The sequence below is a fragment of the Hermetia illucens genome, chromosome 6 (assembly GCF_905115235.1).
Source record: "Hermetia illucens chromosome 6, iHerIll2.2.curated.20191125, whole genome shotgun sequence".
NCBI lineage: Eukaryota > Metazoa > Arthropoda > Insecta > Diptera > Stratiomyidae > Hermetia > Hermetia illucens.
This window is the reverse complement of record NC_051854.1, coordinates 36533118-36549255: the sequence shown is the minus strand read 5'-3', so window position 1 is coordinate 36549255 and position 16138 is coordinate 36533118. Positions and strand designations below refer to the sequence as shown.

The 16138-nt window shown below is 41.3% G+C and overlaps 1 protein-coding gene across 3 annotated transcripts in view; it reads left to right on the top strand.

Moving 5' to 3' along the window:
• Positions 1–16138, top strand: part of LOC119659532 (zwei Ig domain protein zig-8-like) — a 294573-nt gene that overhangs the window by 215790 nt on the left and 62645 nt on the right. For all 3 annotated transcript variants that reach the window (XM_038067672.1, XM_038067671.1, XM_038067673.1), the window contains one exon: positions 9599–9801. In XM_038067672.1, the coding sequence (XP_037923600.1) occupies positions 9599–9801 (203 nt within the window). The remainder of the gene's footprint in view (positions 1–9598; positions 9802–16138) is intronic.

The window sequence follows — 16138 nt, the reverse complement described above, 5'->3', positions numbered from 1 at the left end:
CAGACATTTCCTTTCAAAGATCCTTATTTTTTCCATTTGGCTAGCACTCAAATTAAACCAGATAGCACACCCGTAGGTGAGCACCGGTCTAACCAAAGTAAGATAACAAATAATCTTAACCTTCCGGCTAAGATGTGGAGCATAAAAGAGTCTTCGAAGAGACATGAATGCCTTGCGAGCGCTTTCTAGCGCGACTTTAACGTGCTCGTTAAATTGGAGACGCTCGTCAAGACGCACACCCAGGTATCTAACGCATTTCTTATGAGGAATGCGCTCAGAACTATCTTCGTTCGCGACAATGTGGAAATCTCTCCAATTCCTTTTCAAGTTCTTACTGGCATACGCCAAGAAATTTCGAAACAGAATCGTTTCACACTTTTGCGCATTGATTTTCATCCGCCAACTGTTCGTGAAGAACTTAATATCATTGAACATCTTCTGAAGTTCAAGTTGCACCTCAGTTACCTTCTTGTGCGCCGTGTAGGCTATCAGATCGTCAGCAAAGGCAACCAACGACCTTTTAGGAGATTTATTAAAATCGAAAGAATTAAGTAATTCGCCGGCAAATACTGCAAAAAGTGTAGGCGCAGTCACTGTCACTTGCTGTAATCCATTCAGAACATGAAATTCTCTGCTAGTAGTGAGATTTCCGTCCGTAATGACAAAGCACTTGCCATACAGCATACTACACATCATCACTACGAGGTGACTGGGAAACTCATTCTTCAAGAGCCTGAAAATCAGTCCATCCAACCAGACGGTATCAAAGGCTTTCTCCATGTCTATAAGGCAAGCGCCTACGCACTCATTGTTAAACATTGTTAATCCGCCAGCAAATATCAGACGTTACCTTCGTTATTGCATGTATTGTCGAATGTCCAGATCGAAATCCGAATTGCGCGTTCGGCAATAATTCCTTCTTCTTGATATGCCCGTTCAAGACTTTCAATACCAAAACCTCAAACACCTTGCTGATGTTAGGTAGCAAACTGATTGGGCGGTAGCTTTGAGGGCTGGATGAATCCTTCCCTCTCTTTAAAATCGGGAATACTCGGGCTTTCTTCCATTGTCCTGGAAAGAAGGAATTGTTCAATAAATTATTGAACAAAATGCAATAATTACGAATGTCAATGTCTGGTAAATGCCTGAGGACCACGTTGGGAATGCCATCCATACCGGATGATCTCTTATTGTTTACTCTTCTGAATATGGAAGTTAACTCTACACATGAGACAAAGTAATCAAGCAGATTATCACTCGGTATGAGATCAGCCTGCAACGCAGAGCTAAATTGGAGAACTGTGGTGCCGTTCAGGCTATATTTGAAATTGTGGACATCTCGTTCTACAATTTCCGAAAGTCGCGTTGGCTCTAAGTCCGTTCTGGGCCGATGCACCGATTCAAAGCGCTCCCCTATCAGTTTGAGTTCCAGAGCATCATCCATCACGATGTATTATAATTGCCTTGCGCATCAGCAGCTACACTATTCGTGTCTATACCTGAGTCAATAAGGTGTTGTATCTCGCTGCCACCGACTTTAATTCTCGGCACAGTTATTCGTGACTTCTTCCGGAATAACGTATTTATCTTAGTAAACATGGAATCTGGATCGCTTGGTGAAATACCGTTTAACTTCTCCCACCATTGGAAGTTCACTTCATTTGCGTAATGTTGACGAATAAGATCCCGCGCGATCTTTAGAAGTGATTTGAACTCAACCAATATGGGATGATGATAGTCCCCATATCTCCGATAGATTTTGTTGACGCGAGTGAGCAGAAGGCTTTTCACTTTTTTCAACCGTTTTATGGCTGCAGTTTCATATCATTCCATATTATTGCGAGGTTTAATCTTAAGGACGACTTGTTCAATTGTTTCTCCAGCTTGAGAAGATACTGAAGTATTTCCTCGTTGCTCAAGTTCCTGTCACCTGGTGCAATTGTACTATCGTTTTCCCCATCAAGAGGTGGGCATTCTTCTCGATATCCCCGAATAAACCTCTCTTGGAATTTCTTCCAATTTGTTTGTTTAAAGTTCAGCCTGTGGACGCCACTGTCCATCGGCAGAAGGCGAACTCTTCGTCCATCAAACAGAACGTCAATAAGAATAGCGTTATGGTCGCTATCGTAAGGAAGAGTCTGTAGTTTCCGTTGAGGATTCCTAAAATTAAAGTTCAAGCGCGCGTCAGCAATGCACAAATCCAGATAGGAATTTGCCCTGGGCCAGGTTGGACTCTCTGACCCATAGAATTCGCATTTATACTCTATCCAAGATTTGAGGAATACCCCTCTGGGATTGTTTGTGGCGTTTAGCCACGAGGTATGCTTAGCATTCAAGTCGCCAGCTATAATATAGTAATTATGCAACCTATTCAGTTCGAGTATCGTAAACAGAGAATGGAATTCCTCCTTGAACTTGGCTCGGTTGTTTCCCACTGCATAGACTGACAGAATCCATAAATTCGCTCCTCTAGGCAGTGAAAATAGAATACATGAGACTTCGATACGCTCAAAGGTTTCAAATTCAGGCCTATTAATATGCCTGAAACGATAATGGCGACCCACAAGTCTTCCGGTACCACCTCCCCCATCACAATTTCGTCTATCGTTCCTCACGAATTCAAAATCCTTGAATGTTATCGAATGCCTCGGATTGAGGTAGGTTTCTGAAATCAAGACTATGTCAGGCTGTTGTCTGGTAGCGAAATCAAGGAGCTCCGCTCTTCGATGGATTCCTACGATGAAATTCACATTAATCGCGATGATCCGGAGACCATCCAGTGGTACCGCTGTGACTGCAGACCCAGCAGCGGGCATGCTGTTTGTGTAAATATTCTGTTATGCTATTTATTTTTGTATTGTGTACGTGTAGCGTATACTGCATGTTTTCACACATGGTTAGTATTTTATTGAGGATAGTGTTCATTCCGCCACTTGCATCTTGTTGGGGCTTCTTAGCTCCCCCTTTTCGAACTACTTCGGCAAATGGGATCCCCGAGACGATTGGTGCCGAAGGGACGGTACCGTCGAACGCCGCTGACACCTTCGTTCTTTGGGCCGATCTCGGTGCCTGCTGCCTTGTGACCTTAACATTGCGGTATGCAGGACATCCACGGTACGAAGCCGGATGCCCTCCGCTTCGGCAGTTAACACAGAAAGTTTTTTTGCCATCTGCTTCAGTGAGCGAACATTCAGCTGCGGTATGGTCTTTCCCGCACTTTACACATCTTAAGGTCATTTGACAGTTCACTGCCGAGTGACCATAGCGCTGGCATCTTCGACACTGGACTATTTCGCCCCTTAGCAGGCGCTCAAAACGAATGGCCTGGTAATTAAGCGACCTGATGCCGATCAGATCGCTTCCCCGGCTCTCCGGGCTTATCTGCACGAGGCAGTGCGGCAGGATTCGTTTTTCCAAAACGGATCTCCTCGTACTAAACCGTGACACTGAGAGGAACTTGACCTCAGCTCCCGTCTCCCGGAGCATTTTGAGCACCTCATCGGGCTCTTCCTCCGCATCCAAGCCTTTCAGAAGGAAGGTTTTTACCTTCTCTTCCTTTGGAGTGTAGGTGAAATGAGGAGCCTTCACTCGCTCGAGGACCTCCCATGCTTTTTTGTAATCTGCAATTTGATTAAATTTGACTTGGGCTCTCTCGGCCCCCGTCTTTTTAATGACAAAATTTGAGAGCCCCGTGCTCCTATTAAGTAGAGTGGCTAAATCTCTATCACCTAATTTATAAACATTAATGGGGGCACCCTTCCCCCCTTTTCTTTATTTCGGGTGCTAATTGTATCCCCAGTCGGACCATTTTTTAAATTTTCACTCGTACTTGCATTATTTTTTACATTATTTAACATTTTTTCTTGAGTTTTGTTTTTTTTTCTTTAATTTTTTGGAAACATAGACCAAAAACTCACCCAATTTTCCATCTTCACTACTGCAGCTTGCCTGGTTAGCGTCTTCTTCTGAGACATTTCCATCGCCACCGTTGTCGCTGACTCTCGTATCGTCTGCTTTACTGCTCTCTATGTCCTCCATACGGACAGATTCGCTCTCGAGAACTTTTTCGCCCTCAAGGCGGCCCGGTTCCTCCATGACTGCAAAAGTAGTCCAAGATAGCTTAACCTTTTTTCTGGCTACCTTTGGAGACGGCGGGCCCGCTTCCCCGCTATTAGCTGCTCTGTAAGCATTCCATTTTTTTTATCAATACTGTCATTTGCTTTTTCAAATCTTCGAGTGCCTTCGCCAGCTCGCCATTTCTTCTTTCAAGATTGGCTATCCTCACTTTGGCTATTTTCAAGTCTGGATCCTCCTCGTTGCGGACTCCACGACCGATCCGAGTGCCCCTAGGCCTTATGGTGGGGGGCCGGTCTGGTCCTCCACCCGCCGGCGGCACGCCGCTCATTCCCGCCAAGCCAAAAAAAACGAATTTTTTCTCAAAACTTTTTAAGGAAAAGTAACTTAGATAACAACTCAAAGTAAATTAGTTTCAATTAAGTTAAATTATATATTATTAATTAAGTAATATAAATATCTTTTTATATTCTTGATAAAAGTTAATTTAATTTCAATTTTAAATTATTTTTATTAATAATATCAATTTGTAGACACGTCCGTTCTCTACAAATGTCAGTCTACTACTCCGTACTTTGAGATTGCTGCATTGTCCGGTGTGCAGCATTCTTGCGTTCTGTTCCTAGCTTGATCATCGTCGAAATAGTCGTTCCGACATTTTTTTTGCAATTGTGGCTGAACCAGTGATAAAACTTTTTTCTAGCGGTTATGAAGTCCAGACTTTATGGTAGCTCCATGTGCTTGACACTTCCCGCAAACTTTAAACCTTCACAAATGTTTGGCTTGATTTTGGAAGTCAAACATCGCCATTCAGTGCAAGTGCGTAAGTGTTTTCTGAGCAAGCAAGCAATTTATCTTTGATTTGTGCAAACCTACACAAACGAAGCCAAACGCTCGGTCCAGACGTTTGAATTTGCGAAGCTTTGTTGAGGTTTGGCAAACGTGCATTATGGAGAACTTTGTTTTGCATTAATTTAGTGTTTGGTCCCTTCTAATGTACACGGATACGGTGGTCAAAATTATTGCCTTTCAGCCTCTCGATCTCATTATCCCGGGTCCGAATCTCGATCGTCATGGATGTTTGGTTTCGGCTTCATGCTGTACTGCTGCTGTAGACTTATCACTTGCATAGCATTAAGTGTGATAATGATAAAACGGAAGCAGAGTCTCAGCGTAACCTGAGACTGTGGAACTTAGGGGATTCCTATTCAAATTCAGACATTATTTACAGAGGGTATTTAAAATGATGCTATTATTCGAGGACCTTCCTTCCTTCCTTGACCTTATTTTAAGTTCTAATTTTTATCAAAGCTGAGAGGTGATGGCGTCCGACGAACCCGTTTGTTTGTAGATCTCTTTCCACGTAAGCCCCAAAAACGATTTCATGCGACCTTGCTTGATGAAGCATCAACCATCCGTTGTCATTGATGCATTGCTGCATATTCAAATAATTCGTCCTGCCTGTTGACTTTCCTCCATATTTGAAATTAACAAGCTTTTTGTCCGTCCTTCTGATCCCTATCACTACATTTAATTATCTAATCTACAGAAAGACATATACCTGCTTAATGAATGGCTTGTCCCTAAAAGATATTCTCACTACTCAAGAGCTACAGACAACAGAAGCAAAATACTCTTGCAAATTCAACAATTGTACTATTAAAACCAAAAGACGCCAAACACTTAATCACAAAACCTCCCTCCTTTTAAATTCCCCCAGCTCTTATTTGAATATTATTCACTTAAATAAATTCTCAACTTGCAAAATGATCAACAACGTTTTCTTTTGTTGTTTTCTCCATAAATTGTATGGCCACGCCATATACATGATGCTGATGTACCAGCAAATGCATTTTTGTCTTGCGGATCCGCTCAGACAATTGTGAAACATTGATTTTTTTTATGTACTACTGTGAAAGAACTGAACCCACTCTACGCCTAGAATTGTTGTTATTGCGAGTATAATGTAAATTTCTGGTTGCTGTCTCCGAGGAGCAACCAGAAAAAAATATTTGGGAGTTGAGAAGCCAAGTGTGTGTGAGGAAAACGGGAGACTTGATCCTGCAGCTTGCGTTTTTATATGATCGAATAGAATTTTGGGGAGGACGGTGTAGTGAAGAGCTGTGTTATGAAGAGAGCCATGTTTCCAATGTTTAAAAAGTACTAATTAAACATAACTACTATTTGAAAATAAAATAAATTAACTATACGTACTCTACTCTTTGATTGAAATAACTTTAAAGCGCAAATGCTACGTTCAAAAAAAAAAGATCCGTAAAAAGTGGAGAATCAGGAAAAAATGATTGCTCCATCATTAGTCGGCGACCTTTAAACTAATCAACCATAAATGAAGCCTTACTGTATCGTCCATTACATACAGTGATGGTAATCAGTAGCCGACATTATTCGAAATCAAGTAGAAACGAACGTAAGCAATATAAGAAGTGAAATTATAATAGACTAAGTAATTTTATCCAGTTTTATTGTATTTCTTGCAAGCGTATCGACCTATTGAAAGCATGGTTATATTTTTTTGCGTATTTAGAAACAACGTAAAGCAGTGTTAAACAATAAAAATCTTCTTTTGTCCTCAAAGGGTTCTGCACGTTATATTATTATTTCGTTTTTTTTTTTTTTATTTCTTCCTTTAATTTTATTTAACTTAATCAAATTCCCTTCCTTTTCTTTTATTATATTATGAATTTTCTTTATTTTCATTATTGTTACTTAGTTTGCTTTCTTTTCATTTCAATGAGTTAAGTTCATTTTTAAGGATTTATGTGAGCGAAACTGTCTGCCACACCCAATTTACTCTGAGAATGCTGAACCTATTGTCCTGTAATTTGGCAAGAACGTGTGGTCTGCGAATCCCTTTACATATAGCAAATTACGCTGCTTTTGTTGAGTTTAAAAGGGGGAGCACCCCATACATACCATTTGCAAGTCAAATTAACGCTCTTACAAATGAAATTAACGCAACAGAAAATGGAATGAAAGCTCTTATAAATGAAATTAACGCTTTAACAAATGAAATTAATGCATCCTGCGACAATATAAAGAAAAACCAACGTGCTTTGGTGGAACAGAATCGTTATCGCCAGAAAGACCTGACAGATAAGCTGTTAACCCAACTTAAAGCGTGTGTGGAAAGAAACCCATCAATTTTCATCAAGGAAATTAGGCTCCAACTTTCTCTAAAAGGATTCAGTGTAAGTAGGTCATTGACCGTTGACATTGCCAAAGCGGCAGAAAATGATTTTCATTGAGAAATGTGGCTTTAACTTACATCTTTGGAATCTTCAGACTCAATCACTTGAGCTCGAGCAGTATCCGGCAATACCGAGCTGCAATGTGACACTCATTGCTGCGATGACGAGTGAGGAAATTATCCATCATAAAATATCAACGAATGAAACCTGCAATGGCGAAAGATTCTGCTGCTTCATCAGGGAATTGATGAAAAAGTTTGGTCCATCTTGGCAAGAGGCATTAATAATAATGGATAACGTAAAATTCCACAAAGACCCAGAAGTCGCAGAAGTTATACGTACTGGCGACTTGTTGATCTTACTTTCGCCTCCATACTCTCCAATGCTGAACCCAATTGAAATTTTTTTTTTTCCGAAAATAAAGGGACACGCACGCGAAGGCTTAGCAGATGATTTACAAGGACATAGACTCCAGAACCTGATTCAGTTGGGAATTGGAAATGTATCGTCACAATGTTACAATTTTTATATGGATGCGACAGCTGGAAACGAGATGTATCAAAACATTAAAAAAAAATGAAATAAATTTTTGAACTTGGGAAAATCTTATTGTTATTATTTGCAAGAACGTCAATCTCATTTTTATTATTTATTTCGTATTTTATGCCCTTTATTCACTTTCGGTAGACGATGAATTTCACTCAACAGATCGGTAACTAATTAATTTGTTCTGAAACATCGCTATTTTCACTTCCTAAAACATTAACTTCATTTGTTAAAGCGTTAATTTCAGTCATTGAAGCATTAATTTCATTAGTTAAAGCGTTAATTTCATTTTCTAACGTGTTAATTTCCTTTGTAAGAGAGTTAATTTGATTTACAAATACTATAAGGAAGAGCATTGTATTTTTTTACAGAATATGGTCAGGTGGAGTATCGAATAAAAGGGTTCCATTAGTGCTTTCCGAAGCTAATCTTATTTATGATATTGACTGAAACACAGGGGAGTAAGTGCTCAAAATGTGTGCCTCAAAAAGTGAAGCAAATCTTGTTGCCAGAATTTATAATAATAATAATAATCGTTGGCGCGACAATCTATATTGGATCAGGACCTTGAAGTGTGTTTGAGCACTTCATTCAACACCGTAACAGTACACTACAGTATAATGTAGGAGGCAATGTGATCAGTATTGCGCTTGCTCGAGATTATTACCCTGATTTGACTCAGGTACCCATTTACAGCTAAGTGGAGTGGTATCCAGTCACGATAATAAATCCCCGCTACGATAACGCAACCCTCTAACCGCTTGGGTTATGTCAGAACCTATCCAAACGGAAAATCTTAAAAAATATTCACAATTGTCCATCTATACGAAATCTAGACCTTAAAATCTCATTCCAATATCTCCAATTTAGCCAAAGAGTACCAAGTTGGCCATCAGCTTAGGTGATATGGTGCATGGCTCTGGAAAGTGTAAAAGGAATCTAAATATTATTAACAAAGTTATAGAAGGTCAAATTTTGAATCTAAGATATATGTGACGCCACCATCATTTAAAGAAAACTCATATGGACGACGGGTGCATGAGAACATTACAGTTTTCCATTTTTAAAGTTTTGTGTAAAACAAAACCTTAATTAAATCGTATCAATGCCTGTCTGCCCTCATGTCCGTCTGTCCGTCTGTCCGTCTGTGACACCCGATTTACTCCAAAACTGCTGGAGAGATTATTAATATTTGATGAGAACATGTAGTCTGTGAGTCCGTTTACATGCAGCGAGTGGCGGATTTTTTTGTTGCGTTTGAAGGGGGCTCCTCATGCACGCGAAAGGGCACTGAAAATTTTTTTTCACAATATATGTTCTTGTCGGGTATGAAATGAAAGGGCTCCATTAGTATTTTCGAAACTGATCTCATTTCTAACATTAGGTTAAACATAAAGGAGTGAGGGCTGAAAATGTGTGTGTTCCGAAAAGTGAAGTAGGTCTCGTTCTGAGAACCTACCCAACCGAAAAATCTGAAAAAAATCACAGTGATGCCTTCCTACTAAATCTATGGCACAAAGTCCCCGGCGTCCGTTGTTCGCCCATACATCTCAGCGAATTAGCCTATGAACTGCTCTCATTGCAGTACTTAGATTCATGAGCTGCAAATTGAGTAATGCAATTAAAGCTGCGCCGGATATTGTGCTCATGGCATCGGCAATACCCCTTATGAGGACTGAATGAGTATCTTTTTAAAATGTATAATACTTACAAATTTACTGGTCCTAATATTAGCTTATAAATAAAAATGACTTCTTTTGTAATTTCAGTTGATGGTTCCCAGAGAGAATCTGCAAAATCGAAAGATACCAATGCTCTTAGTAGTAACACGGGAGCGAACCGAAACAGTATTGAAATTGAAGAAAATCGAACGGGACCCTATTATGATAAGTCAGCTTCAAAAAATATAACAGCTCTTGTAGGAAAAACCGCTTATTTAAATTGCCGAGTGAAAAACTTAGGAAATAAAACAGTAAGTATAAATATAGATGTACCATATGCATGTAAATATTGTTAGATGGAAAACTGGGTTAATGTTTGCAACTATATATTTGAAGGAGGAAGAGTTCGAATTTCTCGGAAAGTCGAGAAACAAAATACCCTATTCCCACATATTTAGTAGTTTATATAAACCATATTAAGTAACCATAATAAGTAAAGTTCGGGAAAAAATATGTCTAAATTAATTTTAATTTAAAAATATCTTAATTGACTTAAGTTTCGCCATTCAAGATCCTAAATCAAAAATAAAAAAATATATTTGATGCTTAGCTGAGTGCCTTTTGGATTTATATGGCATTTATTTGGCTGGAGTAAGTGAAAGATGAATAGGAGTTAGTAACGAAAAGCGGAAAGAAAATCTGTCAGAAAGCGGCCCACTTAATGTCCCAATATGGTTTGGGGTTGAATGGAGAAGCCGAGTAACGAACATCAAGAACCAAATTCTCATCGAAACGTTTGCAGAGTTTAAAATCGTATAAGCCAATTGTTTATGCACATTCAGCTCCCAAGGTAAAGGGTTGGGCTCGAGCGTCGAGCTAATATACCTCATCGCCTCGTTGGTAAAGAGGGAGTGTAGCAGATGGGTGAACAATAATCCAGAGCGCATCTTTCTTCACATTGGAAATAGCAGAAGCGCTAATCATAACTGAAAAAGCCAGAACAGGTAACCTCGTCTACCAGACTTTCGAGGAATAGACATCCCTTGCGGCCTTACAAAGAGGTCACAGAAGAGAATAGCGATGATGGATTAGCTCGACAGCGCAGCAAGAAAATGAACCAGCCGTGGAGAAAGGTAAGCTGCCTGTTCAGATGACCGTGTCTGCTTTGTGAGGACACTTTGGCAAAGGGCCAGGCTCTAAGCAAAAACGAACGGGATTGCTACAGGCGGTTGTGCCTCGATGCTAATACGAACTCGTGGGGCACTGTCTTCAGGATTTTAATAAACAAGATACGTGAGCGGAAATCACGGCAAGTAACTATCCCGCGACTCTTATTAAAAATAGTTCTAACCCCCTTTCCGCAGTAGCAGGGGAGTAAATTCAACCGAACAATCCGAGATTACTGGAGAATTGGACGGGATTACGAACAGGATTTTCTACTACGGTCAGGTTTCAATGGTTTACACGTATATTTAAAATTTGGCGCACCGGTCAATGTGTTGAGGGTGTGCAATGCGTATAAGACAGCATCACGTGAAACAGTATAAGTCATCCCGAGAATGATCCTACTAGTTCTCCTAGCGAAGGAGGCGCACTTTCTCTACTAGAGAAGGAACAATAATTCGTCCGAGTTTACTGCAAACTACCGAACAACTGCTAAGAAAGAACTATATAGGATATGCCAGCAAAAGTGGGATGATTCCGAAAAGGGTCACTGTGCCCAAACATCGACCTCATGTATTGAGAAATGGGTAAACTGAAGGGACGGAAAATTTAATTTCCACCAGAGTTCGGCGGGGTTGGCTCGTTGTGAGCGGTTTCGCCATTTGGCTTTATCGAATGCTTGATCTGGGTGCAATCTCGAGGCTTTTAAATCCCCATCCAGCGTATTAAGCCACCGTTGTTTCGGCTGCCTTTTGGTCGTTTACCATCGACTTTGCTGTTCAGATCAATCTTGGCAAGTGAATTTCCATTAGCACGAATTGCGTGATCATACCATCGAAGACGGCTCTTACAATTTTTCCACGATCAGTGCAACACCATAACGATCGCGGATATCCTCATTTCCGATGTGATCAAAACGTGTCACGCCACTAGTCCAACGTAACATCTTCGTCTTCATTACCTCGAGACGTCGCTCATTATCTTTTATAGTTGGTCAACACGCAGAACCATAGAGAGCGACAGGACGAACGACATTGCGGTAAATTTTAGATTTAAGACGTTGGTTGATATGTCAATCACAAAGAACACCAGATGTGCAACGCCTCTTCATCCAGGTTGCGTTAATGCGTAGAGCAATTTCATAGCGCAGTTCTCCATTGGCTAATAGCGTTGACCCGAGGTCATTTTTTGCTAACACATGCTAGGGAAACATTATCTGCATAAAGCAGTGTGTAGAGCGCTGGACGTTGGATATCCCGTGTGACGGTGTCCATAACAAGAACAAAGAGGGGTGGTGAGAGGGCGCTTCCTTGATGAACACCAACATAGACTGGAAGCGGTTTTGATACACCCGCCATATTTCGAATTTTACTTTTCGGATCGTGGTAGAGCAATTGAACCGAACGAGATCTTCTGCCATTAAGTGTTGTCATAAAGCATACCAGATGAGTTCGTGTGGTACACGGTCAAACGCTTTCTCTAGATTCAGAAATGCAATGCAAAGGGGGCGATGCTTCCACAGTGTTTCTCCATGAGTAACCGTGCAGCATGTATTGCGTCAGTAATTCCGCAGTGTTTGACAAATCCGACTTGATTTTCGGTTATTTCAATGATTTCGCGAATACGGTTGTCAAGAATGTGTTCAAAAATCGTTATGGTGTGAGAAAGTAACGGGATCGGACAGTAATTTGAACATTTTGCTGTTCTACCTTTCTTCCTTGCAGTTAGATGGTGTTCTTCCTTCCTGAATAACACGATTAAAGAATTCACTGAGCCACCATGTTGGGTCCCAGCTCTTCGTTTTCCAGAGCTCAGATGCGATGTCGTCAGGTACTGTGGCTTTCCCCGGTTTCATTCGTTTTATTGCTTCCTCGACTTCAGTTGCGCTGACAATTAAGTCCTTGGGTTTTAACGTAGGTACCTGTCATGGAGACTTAATCCTATGGTCTTCTTAAGACACGGATTGATTTTGGGACCACAATCAGAGCCCCGCTTTGACAAGCAACAACGGTACCAGTCTATGCAAGTACATGGCTTAACATTCATACTGGTGGATGCAAGACCTACCTAAATCTCTACCGAACTAAGGAGTACAGCACCCGTGTTGAAACGCAACACCACGCCGAGGCCCGAAAGTCTCTTCTCGCTTGAGCATCACTAACAGCCCCCGTGAAGCCCCCACTAGGGAACCAACCGCAAACAACCGAACTGTACTCATATACGACAGGAATTCTCCCGAAGTATAAGAGTCCAGGGGCTTTCCCGGTTCCCATGATACCAGTATACCCCTGGTAAGGTTTCGTGACCAATTTGCCACTTCAGATGAGTCCCCATGCAGATTCGGGTCTGATCGCCCTAATTAGGTCTTTGGAGCATTCGCCTACTGAATCACGGCCGGCAAACCAAAGTAATTACAGCATCTCCCGGTGCCACCACTATGGAGGTTCTCCTCGACCACTCGGTTTTGGTTTGGCCGATAGGGTTGTCGCCCCATCTTCCTCACCGCCACCGCTGAGCACCAGTTGCGCTGACGGGTAGAACTGCTCCAAATCTCGACAATGATTGTGTAAGTGGAGGATGAGCAAATTCTTCAGTTGAAATCTGCTCGAAATATTTTCGTCATCTATTCGTTACGGCTCGACGATTGGTAAGTAAAGCGCTATTCTTGTCTTTAACGCAATAGAAGTGTTCGATATCCTGTGTGTGTTCGTTACGGCTTCGATACAGATCTCTCTCGCCTTCCCGAGGGTCCAGTTTATCGTAAGAATTTTTGTAATGGTCCCCTCGGGTACCAGCGACTGTTTTCTTTGCTTCCCGGTTGGCATTCTTATAAATTTGCCAATTGGCAAACGGTTTATCGTCGAGAAATTTGTGGTAGAGACGTTTCTTTTCACGGACCTTCATTTCAACATCATCATTCCAAAGCCAAGTATCTCGGTTGATGTACCACTTACCCGGCTTGGTGACCCCGAGGGTTGCAGAGGCCGCTTTATGGATCGTGTCTTTCATTTGGTTCCATGATTCTTCCACATTCGTAATGGTTGGCAATCGTATGAGTGAGACCGTTTCTTCTTTCTTCTCACCAAATCGCCACCATTTAATTCGCGGCGGGCCAGTGCGTTCCTCACGCTGTTTTATCGGTGGCTTAATTCGCAGGACGGCAATCAACGGCCGATGTTGAGGTGCGATGGTCTCATAGGGAACGACTTTGCAATCAGTGACAGTGGCAAAATGTTGGCGTCTTATGAGAATATAGTCGATTTGCGTTTTATTGTTCCCACTATAAAATGTGGGAAGATGAGACAATCGTTTGATGAACCATGTATTCATAAGTACAAGGTCATGTGTGTCCGCAAAATCGATTATACACTCGCCACCTTCATTGCGCACTCCGAACCCCTTTCACCCATGGCACCTGTTACCGTCTGCCTTTTCACCCACATGACCATTAAGGTCGCCGGCAATGATTATGTAATCGTCAGCAGGCATGTGACAAGTCTTCTCATCGAGAAGTTGCCAGAAGGCATCATCTATCTCGGCATCAGGTCGACCTGTCTGTGGTGCATACGCGGTGAAGAAGTGAATAGTGCGATCAGCTGATATGACGGTGAGCTTCATCAGCCGTTCAAATCGTTCGACTTCTTTAATGGCATCACGGAACCCCTCTGAGATGGCAATGCCAACACCATATTGAGTGTGTGGGTTACCAAAATAGAGAAGTTTGTAGCCATTTTTACCGCGTTCGCGTCCAATGTCGCAGCTTTTGGCACCAGACCATCGGGTTTCTTGCAGAGCGCAGATGTCAATGCACCTTTCCCGAAGGTCTCTTGCGAGTTCCTCCGTCTTTCCAGTTAGGGTACCAACATTTAGCGTGCAGACACGTATTTGATTTGTTCGTTGTGTGCGGACTAACTTGCTTACGTCCTGATGCCGTCCATGCGTCAAGAACCCTTGCCCATTTCTCGACAGGACCGGGGCCCGTCCTGCCGCGTCGACTGAGGTGAACGCCCTAGCATTTCTCCGAGGCTTGTGACTCAATCCGATCATCATGTTTGTAACGACATTCTATGCATTTTCTTGGTCGACCTATCGCGGGGCCTGTCACCAAGAGAGATCAGGTAGGATTTAGCATAGTAGAATAACTCCAACTATACTCTATTTATCTCTTTCCCTGATCTCAGCATTTTATTTTTGTTTTACTGAGGATAGTACAGAGTACGTTGCCTCAAACCCTCCTCCTTTACCTGGGCTTGGGACCAGCATACTATGTTAATAGCATGGCGGAGTTAACCTTTTATGTTTTATACCATTTGAAATTGCCAATGTAAATTTCATGCAAAGAAAAATATGTGCATATTTCGCTCAATTACTTTAATATTTACCTTCTTATATAACTCCGCAATGTTCCAAGTTTAATAATCCTCCAATTCCTCCTTTTAGAGTGCTCATACATTATAAGCCGAAAAGTAAAGATATTTTAACAAGCTCAGAAAATTCAGGTTCATTCCCAGCTACTTAACCCCATCCGCAAAGTTGATAAATTATTGCTGACATGCAGGAAAACGTGAATGAAAAACTGAACAAAGTGTCATAATCATCGCCATTTTCTTTTTTATAGCCTCAATGTTGTTGGTTTTATGACGTTGTCCTGTAGAGTGCGAAACCAATTAACAGCAACAAGCCATTTTATTCAATGAAGGTACCTTAGAGCAAACCAACCATGGTCGTTAATATTTAAATGAGGATTTGCGAAATTTTCGATTTATTTTTACGCGCTCGACGGTTATCCTCTTTGAAAGTGCTTGTGTTCTCTGTAAATCCTTCATATGTTTGGATAAATGTTTTTAACGGTCACCGCCTGAAATTTACAATGTATGGCTGCACCCTCCTTCGAAAAGCAATTTCCAGAACGACGTGGAAATATTGGAGGTTCGTGCATATGTATGTCTGTATGTATGACCGTAGTGATCAGCCTGGACCCTGTCATATTTTAAAATTGAAATGCTTCGATGGAAAATTACGTGGAAAGGAAAACTTTCTTCAGGTGTTTTAAAAGGATACCTCTTACATCTATTTTTTAATGGAAATATTGATAATTGTGCATCTCAACACTTATTCACATTCTAAAGGAAGCTGGCACTACTGTGTGTAGGGGGTGAACTAGACACCCTAATTAGCGTCTACACAATTCCAAGTGTTTTTCAAGAGGAAGCACTACTTAGTAGTCTCGTAGAAAAAGTACTTATCATATACGAGAACTGGTAGGAAAATTATCGTAGCTAATAGCTACTTTCCAAACATAACATAATGTGTAAAGTCCATATTCCAACATGTGCGCGTAGCATCGACTAATTAGGGGAATCCCGGTAAACAGTGCGAAGAATTAAAAATCATCCTGGAAAGAATGACCTACGGCCTCAGGCCGAAAAATTGGATAAATTAAAAAAAAACACTGAAATTAACTAAAAGAAAATATTGAAACTT